Source organism: Biomphalaria glabrata, chromosome 3 (genome assembly GCF_947242115.1).
Source record: "Biomphalaria glabrata chromosome 3, xgBioGlab47.1, whole genome shotgun sequence".
Lineage (NCBI taxonomy): Eukaryota > Metazoa > Mollusca > Gastropoda > Planorbidae > Biomphalaria > Biomphalaria glabrata.
In genome coordinates, this window is record NC_074713.1 from 26,264,426 (window position 1) to 26,282,655 (window position 18,230).

The following is an 18,230-nucleotide window of genomic DNA, read 5'->3' on the forward strand; positions in this document are numbered from 1 at the left end:
ATCAATTTTAAAATCAAGACCAAATCAGAACATGAATCTGTTCAGACAATAAGGCTTGTGTTTACATTTTTAAGGAATAAAATACAACCACCACATCGTTTTGGACCATTTAACATTCCTTTTTTTCATGGATCACTTTGAGTCACTTATTTCTATGAATGTTTATATCTTAGTGTGTTTAGAAAGGGTTTTTTATAAGTATGTAGGGATCTTTAATGTCCAACCCGATCTCTTTTCTCCATGAAAAGTGCACAAGCAACATGTTTGAAATGACTTTATTTGTCCACAGACCGCATCAAAAATATATGATGAAGTAAGAGTCTGTATTAATTAAAACAGTGTTGTGACTTTTATTTGACCTATTTCCATTGATGGTGTTAGTTTCTTCACTTTGTTTTATTCTTTTATTTATTTGAATTGTTAAATTGTGTGGCGACATAAGCTTTTCTTTATGTTGCTGTTTACTATTATTTATGTTATAAACGTAGGGAAAAAAGTAAAGATACCGTACCTCTTTTTGTACATAATAATCTATGTGGGCAGATGATGTCAAAATTATCTGTATCTATGGTTAATGGTTTAGGTTGTGGCCAGCACAATGGTCAGCACCTATAGCCTTGATAATATACTAGTTGCCAGACACAACAAAGTTTTTCTCAAATACAAACTTTTGAAGTTAAAAACACATTCCACTTATGTACTTTGCTATAATTTTCAAGGTATTTAATATTACTAATGTATCCATCTAATAATATACATTTGTTAAAAAGGCTATTCAGAAATGAGTGAACTCATTATTTATTTTGAAATGTATTGTTTTCTAAGTCACACATCACCAGACCTTCAAAATTAAATTATCCACTATATAATGTTTTGAAACGGCACATTAATCAAGAGATTTATTGATAAACATATTTAACTCTTCTTTTATCGCTTGGGAAAAAGAGTTTAGAATAACAATTCTTTTTTATTTCTGTGTGCACATTTTAACTCTTCTTGAAAGCACGTTTTTGTTGGCATCTTTAAACTTGCACTATTTTTTTTTTTAGTGTTCTCTCAAAATGTACTTCATACTTTTCTTCATGTTTTCACTAAACTTAAAATAATTGGATAAATTCATTTAATTATTTTTTTTTTTGTTTGGGCATGATTTCAGAGGGAAATGTTCTAAGAAGAAAATGTGTTTCTTTTTACCACTTTCAGAAGTTACACATTTGATCTCCAGAGAATCTAAAAATTGAAGAAAAAAAGAGATTTAGCTTTAGATAATCCCTTACCAATATTTCTAGATCACAAAACATTAACTCATTCATATTGGGGCATTGCTCCATGAGAGATGGAGTTATTCATCTTCCTACAATGATAAATATATATCTTTTCATTATGTTTTGCATCTTGCACTATTTTTGTTTTCTTCAACTCTTTATGCATGTGTTAGTGCATAGCTAGTTGTCAGTAGTTGACTTTGTTAAATTTTAGACTAAATCTTGTTCTTTCAGTTTCATAGTCTGACAATAGAAGAAAGTTTTTTAGTGTAACTCCAGTAAAACCCTAAGACTCTGTGTGGCTTCAGTAGTGAATGTCTCTGAGAAAGCTCTGTAGATGTTCTTAACTTTTATTAGGGATGTCTTCTCTATTCTCTTTTTAATCCTCTAGCCAATTGAATTCACAATTTCCAAACAATAGTTATTAGTCTAAAAAAAAACCTGGCATGAATGGGCTAATGTTTATGTTGCTGACAAATTATTTTTTATTAATCAGTGGAGTCTAATTTTTTTTTACATTTGCTTCATTGCAGCGTAGATTTCTTTTTGTTTGGCCTGCATGCACTATTTAAAGGAGACTTCAGAATTCAGTCTCAGAGAGATGAGTGGGTATTTGCAGACATGGACATGATGAGACGGGTGGTAGCCCCTGCTGTTCGCATGTCTCTTAAGCTTCATCAGGTGAGTTGAAATATTTTTTAAAACTTTTGTTTCATATAGTTCTTGATGGTTTGAAAGAAGTAGGAAACTCAAAATTTTTGTGAGAAATATTTAAGTGAGAATCATAATTTTTGAATGAATGTTTTTCAAACTAACTTTGGTCTAAATTTTAACTGGAATGCAATATTCACTCACTCACTTTTGCTGGAAACCTTTATTAATTCTGGAAAAAAATAGTCCTTTTTCAATATGCTTGTAATAAAAAAACAGTAATGGTAACAGTTGAACCAGAATTTTCTCTTAATACTGATGACATTTTATTTGTAGTCTATTTCGCAGTGTTGTACAGGGGGTTGAATCATAACCAATAAGGAATTTGTTTCAGTGAGGCACTCATAAATTTGATAACACAGTCATTTCAATAATACATAGATTACTGAATTCTATATCTCTCAACACTTCTTTTTCTTCTTCGTTCTCATTTTACATGTCGGAGGGTTCAGATCAGTAATCCTATATCTGGGATGAACTGTGCAGTGGTTTCCAAATCATGCAGTTCTCCGTATAGTTTTTGTTCTATAAGAGGGTTTTGGGGCCAGAGTCTTGTTCCGCCTCTCGTAACACTAAAATCCAACTTTCTATCACTCATAATACATTTTTTTTTCAATTTTTGTGACTATTGATAATGACATTCCTTCTGATGTCACATTTCACCTTGTGATAATCATTCTACTGCTTTATGGGAACTAGCGGTGACAAAATTTTCACATTGATTTTTTTTAATTTCACTCCTGAGTCTTGAGATACATATTTGAAGCATTCATAAAGTATAGTTTACAGAGCAGCTTAATGGAGTACACATTAGTTGTTGTTTTATCCTGTAGGATCATTTCACTTCTCCCGATGAGTACGATGACAGCCAGGTACTGTATGATGCTATCACTGAACACGAGTCCAACATGGTCATCTCACATGAAGCTGATCCTGCCTGGAGGAATGCTGTCTTGTCAAATGTCCCATCACTCTTGGCTTTAAGGTTTCTGCATATGATTTGATGCTTATGATATTCTAGTACTGATAGATGTTCAAATCTTTAGTTTTATGTAATTGGCTTTAGAATTACTATAAACTTCCTATTTGGGTTTTACTCTGTTTTAATGTAGCTCTGAATTATATTTAATGTGATTAATTTGTGTTTTACTTAAACTATTTCTAATTTTGCATTTCTCAGACATGTCTTTGATGAAGGCTCAGATGAATACAAGATTATTATGTTAAATAAAAGATACTTGAGTTTCAGAGTAGTTAAGGTAATGAACTCTCCTTTCCCCTTTAACCTGATAGAGACAATTTCTGGTTTAAATAATCCTCTATTGCCTAACAAAGAGAGATAGCTGTGAATCAAAAGGAAATGTAAACAAAATGTGAAATATAAAAAAAATAATCTAAAAAATTTCAGTGCACCACTAGAGAAAAGATAATCCATTCCTCTTGCTTTGAGACATTAAGGATCTTCTCAACTGTCTAGCAAATAATGATTGTCTTAGAGTTAGCAAAGAAACCCAACATGGTCTTCAAAAGTAGCCCAATGCATGGAGGAAAGAGGAATCCAAATGATAATTTTACTCAAAAAAAATGTCCACTGGTTTGCATCATTAACTCATGTTCACTGTTGTATGCAGATGTTACCTCATGGCACTTAATAGGAACACTAGATATTGAAAGACCATTGCTGAAGGAAGTCTGCTTGAGAAACAACTTTGTATACAGCTACTCAGGCTGGACAAAAAAATTTAACCACTTGAAAATTAAAAAGGCCAAGCTATAACTACCAAGTCTGCCTTTGGAAGCTTCACTTAAATACAGGACAATTCTTAAAGCCATCACACATACATGATAAAATGGACAACAGACTAAACTGACAGAGATCAAAACATTCCTATGATCATTTTGAGACTAAGAAACAAATAAACATTGAACAAAACTGTGTACTAACATTTGTCTTCTTGTTGAGCAGGTCAATCGTGAATGTGTCAGAGGCTTGTGGGCAGGGCAACAGCAGGAGCTAATATTCTTAAGAAACCGTAATCCAGAAAGAGGCAGCATTCAAAATGCCAAGCAGGCCCTTCGCAACATGATTAATTCTTCCTGTGACCAGCCTATCGGCTACCCAATTTATGTGTCCCCACTGACCACATCCTATTCAACCACACATGACCAGCTGGCTAATGTCCCAGTGATAGGGGGAGAGTTTAAGTTCAGTGCTGTGCGCTGTTTTTTTACATCCCTTTGGAACAGGTAGGTATTATCAGTTTGTTTTTAAATGCCTTTAATTATTACAAACTTTACAATGCAGACTTACTGCCAAACCTGTAAATATCCAATGGAACAGTACACAAGTCATTGGTGATATGTAGCTAGCTATAAGCACCTTTAAAACAAAAAGGTTCAGATGTAGTACTGTTATCAATGGGAGCATTATTTTTAAAATGTTATTAATTCAATCTGTCAATGAGCCAATTGGTGCATTCAAACTATTACTTTTTTCCCCTTTCTTTCTTAAATTTAATTGCATTCAACACTCAAGAATGATTTCCTTATGCCAAGCATCTGTAATTTTCTTCTTGATTGCTTTGACTGAAATCTAAAATTTTAAAGAGGTTCCTAGATCTTAAAGTTCTCTGTTCTTTAGTTTACAAACATGCTACTGAGATCTAGCTCATTTGGGGATCAAAATAGTTTACAGGTAAATAAGTTATGAAAATTATCTTTTATAAAAGAAAATCATTATTTATAAGTATTGTTAAATTATATATCTATAATGTAGACGAAATATTTTCTAAATGGATCCAATATTTAAAGTGAGCACATTATTTCTTGTACTGTGTAGTGGTAAAATGGGATAATACACTGTAGTTTTGATTTTTTTGTTTTCAATGTTTTGTTTTTTTAAATCTATTTGATGAACATTTACAATGCATTAGCATTTTGTTTTTACTTTATTCAATTAGATTTTTTTTTCACCAAATGTTAAAATTTTTCTCGTAAAAATACATTTTATAATTTTAAAATCATATACGTTGAATAATATGGAGTTGTGCATTGTAGACTGGTGAAATGAATTATTCTAGAGACAAAGAGTAAATTATTATAATGTAGCATATCTTGATTCATAGCTCTAAATATTTCTTTGAACATAATCTGAGCTAATTTTTTTTTTCACATAAGAAACTCCTTTTATTTGACTAATACACATTGACTCCTGGAAAAACTTCATTATATAGTTTGACCAGCTGCAGATATATTAGACTAGATGATAGCTTGATCATATGGTCTTGGGCTAGCTGTAGCAAATTATCTATCTCTTAATAGTTGTGTACAACATTGATTGATGTAACATATAAAAGAGGTAAGTTTAAAACTTTTCAACTGCAGAATGAGGCAGCGTTGTGATGCTACCTGTGCAGGCGGCAGTGCATCCTTTGAGTTGGATCTACCATACACCGTCAGTCATCAAATGGCTGCTGCAACTATTGGTATAGAAACATTTCTGTTTTAATGTGTAACTTATTTTGTTGATCATAATTAATAAAAATAAATTTTGGTGCAATATTTATTATTTTGTTTCATTTCTGTGCTGTTTTTTTTTTTTAAAGTTGCCTGTTTTTGCTTTTTCTTAATATTTGAGTATAAATATTTTGTATGCACTAAATTTTATACATATTTTAAAAGCACTCATCCCTAATTTTCCCACTTGCCGTGGACGAAAAAAAAAAAAAAAATTAACCTGTAATCACTTACCTTTGGTCTACAACAGCTTAGATATTTTTATGATCCTTAGATATTTTCATGATCAAAACTGTGCTGTTAAATTTACCAAAAACAATTTTTAATTGCAATTTCGAACCAATATGTTTTTTTGAAGCTGACATATTGAAAAGTACAAGATTATGCTTCTTTTTTAAGCACTTTACTATTTATGCGTAATGTCCTCTTCTGTAAAACATCAGTTAGCTCAGTCATAAAAGCATCAGAGTTACAGTCTGAGAGTCAAGGGTCGAAGTCCCTAATCACTAGTGAAATTTTTTTTTTAATAGCATAATTTGCACAAATTAGTTTTAATAAATTGATCTACATAAAAGTTGTAATGGAATTTATAACATCGATCATGATACAGTTAAGATGATTTGAATATATATATATATATATTGATGGTGTTTGAAAACATCAGAGAGACTGAAAATCAAATAATACTCAGAAATTATATGTAGGACTATTTTCTAAGGCGTGTGTGTGTGTGTTTTTTTTTTTTGGTGGGGAAGGGGGGGGGGTAGGATAAGTTTAAACTCAACAATGTAAATCTAATGGCTTTTTAGAAAGGGGGAAAAAGAAACGATAATCATAATTATGCACTTCTTTGAAAAAAAAAATGGAAGATGCTGCTGCTGGTTTGATTAAACCTGCATAGAAGTTTCAGTTGATTCTACTTTTCTTTCAGTCAAAGGATTATGTATCCTCTTAATAAGTCAATAAATGTGTAGTTTGAACTAGGGAGAATCTGCACATTTCTAGTTATAGTCATCTGAAAAAAAAAAAGGAACACTTTAAGAGTTATTTTAGGTGGCTGGTTAAAAAAAATTATTAAAAAAAAATGTATTGCCAATTTCTCCTTTTTTTAAAATTTAAATTTGAGGAATACATTAACTAGAGAGGAGATGGTGAAAAGGATTTTTGTATGGAGTTGGTTAGCTGGATTCTTTGATGTAGAATCATGTAATAAATATTGAAAAGTTAAATAATATTTTAAAATGTATTTTTGTTTTTAGGCTCCACTCCTCGTCTCACTATGAATACACAGCAAATTGACATTCCATTGCAAACACTTGGCAACCGGGGGAGTTTGATCTCCACTGCATCTTCTGCCAGCAAAGTCAACACACTTGCATCCCTTGCCAATCTAACAAGTTTGATCAATGACACTTCTCTCAAGGACAACTTGCCCCATAGGGTCAGAGTAAGTGTTTCCTAAGGTCTATATAAGGAACATATATTTTAGTTATAAAATCGTTTATTTAAAATACCGTAACTCTTTTTCCTCAATTACTTAGAAAAATAGTAGTGCTTTTCTTATTTTATTAATATGCACTAGCTGAATCGCAGGCTACGGGTCTTAGTTTGGGTATTACTTATCTACTGGATTGAATTTAGATCTGTCAAATATGGAGAATGTTCTCTTCACATTTTTTTTTTATTTTGACACAAAAGTTACTGTAGAGTATGAAAATGGGTTTACCTGATTTGTTCAAAAGTTTCTTTCTTGAATAGAGATACAATGAGGTACTTTTTAGTCCCCTACGGAGAGACTTTGAACATTTACTAGTTTCTGCCATGATCTAAGGATTTTTTATGCCATGTTTTATCATGATTGGTCCAACAGTTCTGATTTTTTATTTGGGACATACATACATACACCTTACTTTCTGCTTTATATATTAGAAATGCTTATTTGATAATTAGTAAAAAAAAAATTCTATCTCTATTTGTTTAGTGGAGTAAAAAAGAACAAAAGTATAGCAGAGTAAAAGCAAGTGAAAAAAAAAAAAAATTTTTACAAAAAATTAAACTCGTCTTTTGAATTGCACAGATTGTAGATCCAACCCTTGTCTATGACACAATAAATCTTGGACGTCGTGGTGATGTGTTATGGCCAAATGAGGACTGGCGAGTTGCAGGTGGCAAGAGTGGATGGAAAGACTGGACTCCTAAAAAGGGTATGGAGGGTACAATAGTTCATCAGTGGACTCCTGGCAACACCGAGCCTACCAGAAGATCTAACTTAGAGAAGACAATAATCCTAGTGCAGTTCAAAGATCACTTTGTTCCTATAGCAGAGAATGGAGTTTTAGATTTGGGTGCTGAAGTCTGAGCTCACATATGATAGTCTGATTAACTTAGCTCTCATAGCCTTGCAGATGGCCTAACTATACAACTTTCTTTCAATCGTGTTCATCTCCAAGAGCTTAAATTTCGCTCAAAACACCCAAGCAAATGGTTATGTGTTACATTGCAGTGTTGGCACTGCCATTCTGAGTACCTTTATTCACTTCACATATCAACAAATACATGGCTGCATACTTTTGCATGTTGGAAACTGATTAGTGTGAATTTAAAACAAATCTCTACTTGAAGGTAATTTTTAAAATAAAATGTAATAAGTGATAGGAATGTTTTAAGACTATTTGAAAATACAAGTTTTGAAAAAATAGAAAACAATTTTGTTCAGTAATGAATTAAATACAGAAATGTATGGGTCATTTGTTGTTTGCACCAACAAATACAAAGTTTTTTTCTGTTTTGTTAATGGGAAACTGTTTGTCTCATTGTTGTCTCTGTTATCCACCACAAATGTAAGTCAGTATACATTGTTTAACCATATCACTAGGGTGTTTATAGTTCAGGAATGTGCAATGTCCCTGTATAAGTGGCAATGTACCAAGATACACTCCCCCACACTATGGCTAGTCACAATGCCAGTTATAAAACTCTTATGATTGCAAATTGATATTGTGTATAAGTGAATGCAGCATACTTTTTGACTTTGTTTTAAAAAGTCTTTAAATCAAATATTTATTTGGCAGAATAGTTTTGAATGGATGGGTATCTTGAAAATATCTAAAGCTATATATATATATATAAATGAGAATTGTGTAGTTTGTTGAACTATAAAAATGGAATGAGTTGGCATTGAACAGTTATAGATCTTTGTCCAACTCATTTAATCATGTGCTTTCCACACCAATGATCACATCCTGTACTTTTTTTTTTTTTTTTAAAGATTGAACTAGAAAATATTTTTTTGACAGTTTTTCATAAAAGTCCCATAAAAATGTAACAAAAGTTTACTTACTAGTGACTGCAGTCAAATGAAGCTGCCCTGGCAACAGATACTACAGGGAGTACCTAAATTGATCACATTGCTCTCAAATACTTATAATATGGTGTACATGTATTACACTCAATTGCCAAAGCTTTTAAGGGAGATTGAATTTAAAGGAACATATAAATAAATAAAGAAAAAATAGTGCTTATGAGATGTATATTATTTGAACATTCTTTCCAGTTATCATAACTTCATTGCCTGTCAATGTTATGTCAATCATTTTAATACTATTTCTTTGTGTGTGAGCAAAACTGTACCCTGTTTTATATAAATATAAAATAATTCAAGTCATAATGATGTGTGAACAAATGTGATAGCATGTATATGAAGAGTATCAATGGTGCTGCAATGAGTTGCTGTCTTGTCTTTGTAAATAGACTTATTTATAATTATTAGAACTTTTGGTAGTTGTGGTTCAATGAAAACTGTATCAATAGAGATCATCAGGGTGAAGACATTGAACTATGGTAAATATTTTTGTAATAACATTATGTTGATGCTCTGTTACTGTAATACAGTTTTTGTCTGTTTCAAAATAAAGTTACATTCCTATGCCTATTCACTGATTTTGTCACTGTATTAAATGTGGTTTTTAAATGGTGGTTTTTAAATGCACTACAAACCCCCTCCATTCGAATCATTTGAATGTCAACAAAAAAAAAAATCATTAAAATTTGAGAAATGTTTAATTCTACATTTGCAACAGTTCAATACAATTCCACATTGTCAAAAAATGATAAGCACAAATGTTTTGTATTGGACAATGTACACACTTTCTATCATGACAACAAACAAAATGATCAGATTGCAAAACAAATGGCAGCTTGATTGGTGGACAATCATTTTTTAAACATTCATATCTGAAATTTTCTAATATTAATCTAAAACAAGCTGTACAGAAAATAAATGACATACTGTACAGGATGTCTTATTCCATTTGAAACCAGCATTCAAACCAACAATAGATTCTAGAACTAAACAGATATGATAGGAAACTGATTCTAACATTTCTAGTGCACTGACTTTGCATTTACACAACTAACACTCTCCTCTAATGGACACCATTCACTTAACACAACTGGGGAATTCAAGACATCTTTTACTGAAGCTTAATTATAGTAAGCTTGATTCTAGTACAATCAAATATTTGCATTCTTTTGTTTACTTCTAGAACATTTTTTTTTTGTATCAAAACATTCAAGGCAAGACTTTACTATTGTTCAAATTGAGTTAATAGTCTTTCCCAAATAATAAAGATCATTTATGAGTCTAAAAATTCAGAAAAATAGGACAGCATCTCATTCTTTTGAGTCCCTGTCAAAATGATGATGCTTATTACAAAGCTTTGGCTTTAATAATTTAAACTGTACAACAGCATAAAAAAAATGATAAAAGTAATCTTGTGTAGGCTAGAAGATTCCTCAATGCACAAAAATTTTTAGTAAAAGATACTGCTTAACTAATGATACATGTCTACTTCTCAAGTTTATATATATAAAAAAGAAGGAATTTTATAGACATTGTGATAAATAGCTCACAGGACTGGCTATCACCATTTTGTTTTGGTTGACATTTGACTCAAATTAATGTAAATGAGAATAAATGAATCAATGATGGGACATGATAACAGTATGAGGAAATATATATATGTATAAATATCACATAAAGAAAATAGCATTTAGTTTGGTATACATTATTTTTATTACATAAGCCAATAACTATGGACAATCTAAAAACTAAGAGAAAAACTTTCAAAGTCTTGATTAAATTATCACTGACAAAGATACAAAGTGTCTGCCCCACATATTCAAGACAAGCGCTGACAATAATCAACAGTGCCTTTCATGAATTTAATTAATCAAAAGCTAAAGTCAGTGCCGCATATGTATTTTAAAAAAGTATTTTGAAAATGATTTTGTTAATGTGGATTTTGAAAGCAATAGAAGAAAATAGGAACCAAAAAAAAGCCCATGTACATAATCTATGGCCTTAAGGAGGTGAACATTGGGCTGATGATAACATTCATTCCAATGAAACACACACACACACAGACTATTTGTTCTCCAAAAGAAAACTCAGAAGTGTTTGTCAATGATCATTAGAACAAGTGAGTTTATTGCTCTAGAAAGGAAATGGCATGGAGAAGAAACTCATTGGACTGACACAACAACATGATGTAATACTTGCAATTAGGTTTGCATGCATTTTTTGTTTTTTCAATAAATAGCTTTGAATGTTATGAACAATGCAAAAAGAGATAACACTGAAAAAAAAAAAACATGATAAAAAAACAATGGTCATATTGTATGTGTGTGTTATTTTATCTATCAGCTTAGCCCAGGAGCCAGACATTACAAACAATTTCACAATAAGAAAACCAATACACTCCCGAAAAGAAACATTACATAATATATGATATATTTATAATAGAAAAAACTAAACTGCAAATAACTGGTACCACTCAAAATTTATGAAAACAATGTCAAAACAGATCCTTCAATGTATGTTATTAATATATTTTAGTGCTAAACACCCATTTTGTCTGTCACTACCAAACATGAGGTAGTTACTAACACACAATGACATAACTCACTAACTTTTACAATGGACATAGAACATCATTGACTTGGGACATACGTTTTGGACACAGAAACAAAGATACCATTCACTAACTTGTATACTGGACGCAGAAACAAAGATACTGTACCATTCACTAACTTGTACAATGGACACACAAGGACATCGCTCGCTAACTTGGCAAAGATTTCTTCACAAACATGCATTCAAAAAAAAAATTGCGACTAATTCGAAACATTTTTCTGTACAATATAAATTTTCAAGTTAAAAAGAAAAAAATTCAAAATTTATCATACACATCGATAGTATTTTTTTTCCAGAACAAAAAATCAATTTGTAAACAACAAAATCGCTTTGGGCTTGCCAAAAAATCATGTAATGTGTAGGTGTAAGGTTTTGAATGCCCCAAAGATGCACAAGACTATTTTCAGCACATAATTCAACTTATTTTCTTCTAAGAACTCCAATGTTTTGAGTACATACTAAATAAAAGATGTTTACATTTTTATTGATGCCATTTAATTTAAACAAACAAAAAATGGTTCAAAATAAAGTGTAAAAAAAATATAATAAAATCAAACTTAAGTTTGATCAACTGAAGGAATGAATACAATGATACAAATATGATGTGAATGAAATACTATAAAGACAGTCTAAAAGTAAAACAAATTTTAACCAATTATATAATAATTATTTAAGAAAAAAAAATCAAAATAGTTAAATGTTGTTCACACCTTTTGATAAATAATAAGAGTAAAAAAAAATAAAATAAAAATAAACAACAGCAAAACAATAACATAGGAGCAAAAGAAAAAAGAAAAAGGAAAAAAAAAGTCATCAACTTGCATGGCATGCTCCTTTAATTGATTAACTCTACAGCAGACAGAGGAGTTCAATCAAGTTCTTTCAGTGTATATATATATATATATATATATATATATATATATATATATATATATATATATATATATATATATATATTTATATCAATGTTACATATATGCTTAAAACATATCTGGATGAGACTACAAACTAACATTTGAAAGTCACCAATCCTAGCAACTGTCATTCACACACACCAGTGGACAGCTCACATCTCTCTCATCAGCCTGGCTTTGATTGGTATACATGTAGGAGCTGTTTCTTTCAAACTAGGAAATAATGCATGGAGCTAGAGGCAGACCTTCAATGAAAATATCACATGCAATTCTCTATTATTTCATTAACCAAACCCAACACACACAAACAAACAAAAAAAAGACTACTCTAAGCGGAAAAAAACTTTACTAGTTCTATTTGATTCCCACATCTTTAGAAAAAGACAGGTATTTTCTTTTAAATTACAATAATCAATAGTATTCATTACAAACAGACTTCTATTTTGTTTTAAAAGATATGAAATACAATAACACCAGCATCTGGAAGAGAAGTTCTTGTATTACATTATTATATTTAAGACAAGTAAAATATATATATATAATTTGGCCAGTTTCACATATATCAATTACTCCCAGTGCTAACTAAAAAATGTGCTTCACAGTACAGACTTGATAACCACTCTGCATAACAAATGCTCACTCATTCAATTTGTCTACATCTTTTATAATTGTTTTAAAACAATATGAAAAACAAAATATCTCCTGAAATGATCAACTGCTTGTGTATGAAGACCCTTATATCTCCTGCTACAGAGGCCCATTGTTGTATATCTATATTTCTTTGAAGAAATATGGATCACCTCAATATGGGGGGGTTTGTTGAGGAGTCAGAAGGACACATATTGAAAATATATTATTTAGTGTTCAGTAGCACACAAGCAACAGTACGTCTCGTGTTGTAGCACACAAGGGATACATTCTATTGTGTACAAAATTTTCTGTATAGCTTGAAATCATCTACTCATGTTATTTTACTTACAAATCTAACAAGTGAAATAAGCTCTGAATATACAAAGTAATTTGGATGGGGCCTTCTAGTACAAAATATAGATGAGAAAATAGATCACCAGCAGGATTTTGTTTTATTTTGAATTTCACAAATGCTTTTCTCTGGATTGCCTGGCTGCCCTACTACCATCCTTGTCCATCCAATCACGCAAGATCATCCTGAAACAACAAATGTCAAAGTACACGTTAGCATGTTGGTGAGGTCTCATCAAGCATTTAGAAAGAAATTTTGTCCCAAAACATTCTTCCACTCCTAGTCCTAATAAATGGGGGTGTGAATGAAGGAGCCCCAAGCCTAAATAATGCTACTGTGTTGTAATCCCATGCCAGTGGAAGACCTGGGCCTATAGCAATGAAGGTTTCTTTCTCTTGTTACCCACAAGATGTAATCGTGCCTGAAAGAAAAGAAGTTTGGGATGCAGCAATTTTAGGCCTTCAAAATATCCACATTTTATTTCACCATTTAAACTAGCTCATCTTGCTAATGTAGCTACAAATCTTAACATTCAGTTCAGTATAGATAGAGTTCACTTCATTGTACAACAAAGTGGAAGTGACTTGGTGTAAATCTACAAATGCAAGTGAAGCTAATTGTGCTGTTTATGAGAGCTGGTGCGCCATAGAAATATAAACCCTATGATTTTATTACTTGACACAACTGCAAGCAAAATGTAAAATGGTGTTAAATTACATCTACAATTTTGAAAGCTGCAAATCAATGACTAATTAAGCTAAAATAATGAACATAGCAAATTTGTGGTCATCAGATAATAATGAATCCAGTCTATCTGTATAATCCAACACTATGTCCCTACATAATACTACTATTCACTGGATATTGGCTAGGCTTACGACACAAAGTAAACATTTGTCAAATAAATGACCAGCTGTAAGATTTTTTGTCTTTGACCAAAGGAGAAAAGAAATTAAAACCAAAGTTGTCTCAAATTATGTAAATTACAAAGGGAAAAACAAAGGTTGTTAAGCCATCATATGATAACATATGTAAGACAAATATGATCAATGGACCTCACTAGATAAAGTTGCTAACATTCAATGATGAACTATAAGAACAAAGGTGAGAGGGTAAGAATAAAAAGCATTCAGCGCATATCCATTATTTTATACATACAAATGAAGGCTGAATAAAGACCAAGATAGGAAAATAGAAACAATCCAACTGAAGAATAAAATTGGCTAAAAAAAAAAAGAGCTAAAACAGAAATTAAGACTCTGATGAAAATTTTGAAGTTTACAATAATAAGTATGTCCTTATTCATTTGTAACACAAGCTAAAAATAGTTTACATAACTACAAGTAATTAAAAAAAAAAAAAAAGAGAACCAAGTAATTTTTTCATATAAAACATCAACGAAAACCAAAGTCAATATTGCATGGTCTTTCATAACATAAGTATACCCGATACATGAAACCTCTCACAAATACTTGTCTCCAATAAATGACTAAATATGTTTTCTCAAGTCAAATCCTAATATGGCATTTAATGAAGAAAAAAAATTTAAGTTAGTTATTTTGAAGAATACATTGTACTAGTCGACTGACGGCGTAGCATACGCCGCTATTTTGCAGGGCTGGCCTTAGGCCACCGCAACCTATGTAACCGCAGTGGGCCCGCACTTTCATAGGACCCGCTCTAATTCAAGGTGTATATATTATTAAATTAAACCATTTTAAAAGTTAAAATTTACCAGGAGCTCCTGGAAATCTCCCGAAATTGCAAAATATACAAAAAAAGTCCTTAAAATCTCCGGAAATATATAGACAAAAATTGGCATTTTGGAGTGTCATTTAATATGGAAAACACCAATCCTACGCGTGATAAAAAGAACCGGCATAATGCATTAGCCCTAATTGTGTAATCTGGTGAAAGAAGCTTCTTGCGCCTCAAACTAATGAAGAATTACTTGAGGTCAACAATTCTCAAAGATAGATTGAAACATTTGGTAATTCTTGCTATTGAGCGTGATCTATGTAGGAAACAGAATTCTTATGATATACTGTATGACTTTGCTACACGCAAGGCTCTTAAAGTAATTCTGTACGTAGTAAAGAATGAATAAAATGCATAGACCGAATTTGTTTTCTAATACTAACTCTTAAATTTCACTTATTATCCGCTTCCCTACCCAAACTTGGCCCCGTGAAATCTGTTTTGCATAGGGCCCCACAATGGTGAAGTCCGGCCCTGCTATTTAGTGATGGGTGAATATACATAGTAGATTAGTTGTTCTCTTCCCATGACTTCTTGGTCACAATGTTTAAGTCTGGCGCTGCTATTTAGTGTTTGTAAAATGTTTGTATGTGAAATGTTTTACATGTTTCGGATGTTCATTCAGAATTGAAGGACGAAGGGGGATGGGAGTGGGCAGGGTTTGATAAATCCAAACGACAGTCCAGCGCGCAAACTGCACGACCAGGCAGCAATACGTAGTGAACGGTGAATACTTATTCTCCCCCCTCTTGTTTTTTCATGGGGTGACTATCTGTAGAAATAAGATAGTGATCTTTCCTTTACTTCTTCTTCTCGTCCAAACTCTTGAGCGACGAAGAGAATTATATATATAGATATGTGTGTTTTTTTCCAATGGTTGATTTTTTACTTAAAATATGTGTACAATTGTTCACAAAGTATTAAAAAATATCAATTCTAATTAAATCTGTATAATAAATAAATTTAAAAAAAAACTATTGTGTGACATGACATCCACATTGGATGAGATGAGTGGGATGGGGGTGAAAGTGTCCAAAGACTAAAAATAGCAACCTAAAAATATGAAAGTTTTCTCTAATTAGAGCTAAAATTTTACAAAATGACTAAGATACATTTCTAAGGAGAAAAAAAAAAATTATCATGGTGCACTGCACAACTGTTAAATATTAAGTCAGAATGAGGGGTTCTCAATCTGTGGGTCGCGACCCCCAACTTGGGGATCAAAAAGCAATTTGTCAGGGGTCGTTTAAGTCCATCTAAAATTTTGTGCCTATTCCATTGAAATTTACTATTTTTTTCTTATTGTTATTTGAGGATGGAGAACTAAATCACAATGATTTCACTTTAATTGTCACAGCATAGATATTTTTAACAGTTTAAATTATTATTAATTAATGCATGTTGGATCTTTGCAGAATCATATATTATTTCAATGGTCTTGAAAAATTGGATTTTTTATTATATTTTACAAATAGACATCATTGTTTTATAGCACAAGTTAGTAAAAATAGTTAATATTTTCGCTAAGGAAAAACCTATAAAAATGTCTTAAAAGAACAATATTATGCAATATGGTTTTAATTCAATAGTAAATGCAGGAATTGAAAAACTCCAGTATATCATTTGTAATGAAGTTCTATAAGCCCAATTTGTGAAGCTGAAATTAATGTAACATCATTTTGATAACTGTTCTGACAAGAATACCCAGTATTTTAAAGATGAGTTTCTCTTTTGCAAACCTCTTAAAACAACTACAACAGCATGATGAGAAATTTGGTTCATCTTTGGAAAAGTATAAAATCTTGGAAAAATATTTGTAATGTCTGCACAGATGGTGCTCCAAAATTGCTAGCATGTTTAGATTTCAATGTTTAATACGAGTCACCAAAAGTGATCAGAACTCACTATATGATTCATTGACAAAAATTAATAATTCTGCTACAAGAATTACAAGATGCAATGAAAAAGTCCCCCCAAGGATCAAAGAACTAGAGATGGGAAACGAACCGAACCCGAACCGAACTCGAACCTCACTTATGACCGAACCGAACCCGAACTTTGAAACTGCTTGGTACGAACCGAACCGAACGAACCCTCCTTTTCTTAACCAAACTAATTTTGCAATTTTTACATCCCTTTTTTATATTTTGGGTTAAAAAAAAATTACTTCAATATTTTATTTAAATTCTAATGATTCCATTATACTTTGAAAACTTGGGAGGGGGTGGTGGTATTTTGAAAAAAAAAAAGCGGCTCGCTTTGATTCCCATGGGTTTTTCCGTACGTGCCGACTCTCCCCTAACCTTGAATGTTCGCGGGCTGTTTGCAATATTGGTTTTGAGTCGAATAGGCGCCCTCTAATTAAATCTAGATCTAGATTCAAGTTCCTAGTAAGTAGAAAGTCAACATTAAAACATTGACACTTTTATTTGAGATGGCTGTTAGTTAAGAGTAGAATATTTTTTTGCCGATTAGAGAGTGTAGATATAAATAGGTTCATTTGTGTTCTAGTTTAAAATAAATTTTAATTATCTTCTATTAAGTGATTTATTTTTACAAAATTTTGAAGTATTCCATATTGGAATATTATCAGTGGCATAGCAAGGGTGGGGGAGGAGGGTGAGAAATGTAACCCCCCCCCCCTGGCCCCCACTTGAGGGGGGTCCCAAATTAGTGTTTTTTACAATAAATATTCAATATTACGCAAAATGCAGGGGCCCCCAAAGAGGTCCAGCCCCTCCCGGGCCCCCTAATGATGAAAAATTCCTATCTACGCCCCTAAATATTTTTACTATTATTCTGTTTTGCATTGATCATCAGTATTTTTAATGCAGCATTTCTCAAACTTTGGGTCCTCTCAAGTGGGTGGGGATGTTTAGTATCTTGAATTGGGGGATGGGGAGACGCAACTTCTTGACAAAAAGGGGTGTCATAGAGTGTGTGTGTGTGTGTTTTCTGGTGGCGGTAAGAAGAGGTTAAGCGATTGATTGGTGTTTATGCATTAAGGATGATGAAATTAGCGTAATGCAAATGTGAAACGGCAAACAATCTTGAGACATGAAAGAGTAAAGACGTTGTTTTGTGGTGACCTAGATTTTGTTTAAATATCA

General features: G+C 31.9%; 2 protein-coding genes across 7 annotated transcripts in view; one reads left to right on the top strand and one right to left on the bottom strand.

The window, feature by feature from the left end:
- Positions 1 to 9,423, top strand: part of LOC106057000 (pecanex-like protein 1) — a 34,028-nt gene extending 24,605 nt beyond the window's left edge. For 3 of the 5 annotated variants that reach the window (XM_056024259.1, XM_056024262.1, XM_056024260.1), the window contains exons 33-40: positions 290 to 313; positions 1,799 to 1,946; positions 2,810 to 2,961; positions 3,157 to 3,235; positions 3,943 to 4,223; positions 5,361 to 5,461; positions 6,752 to 6,939; positions 7,570 to 9,423. In XM_056024259.1, coding sequence (XP_055880234.1) covers positions 290 to 313; positions 1,799 to 1,946; positions 2,810 to 2,961; positions 3,157 to 3,235; positions 3,943 to 4,223; positions 5,361 to 5,461; positions 6,752 to 6,939; positions 7,570 to 7,851 — 1,255 coding nt within the window. In that variant the 3' untranslated portion in view covers positions 7,852 to 9,423. Of the gene's footprint in view, positions 1 to 289; positions 314 to 1,798; positions 1,947 to 2,809; positions 2,962 to 3,156; positions 3,236 to 3,942; positions 4,224 to 5,360; positions 5,462 to 6,751; positions 6,940 to 7,569 lie in introns of those variants that run through there. The other 2 variants (XM_056024261.1, XM_056024263.1) reach the window with 2 other exon arrangements.
- Positions 9,424 to 9,532: 109 nt separating this feature from the next.
- LOC106056999 (protein phosphatase 1B-like) overlaps positions 9,533 to 18,230 on the bottom strand; it is a 29,337-nt gene continuing 20,639 nt past the window's right edge. The window contains exon 6 of one of the 2 annotated variants that reach the window (XM_013213992.2): positions 9,533 to 13,547. In XM_013213992.2, coding sequence (XP_013069446.1) covers positions 13,533 to 13,547 — 15 coding nt within the window. In that variant the 3' untranslated portion in view covers positions 9,533 to 13,532. The other variant, XM_013213991.2, reaches the window with a different exon arrangement.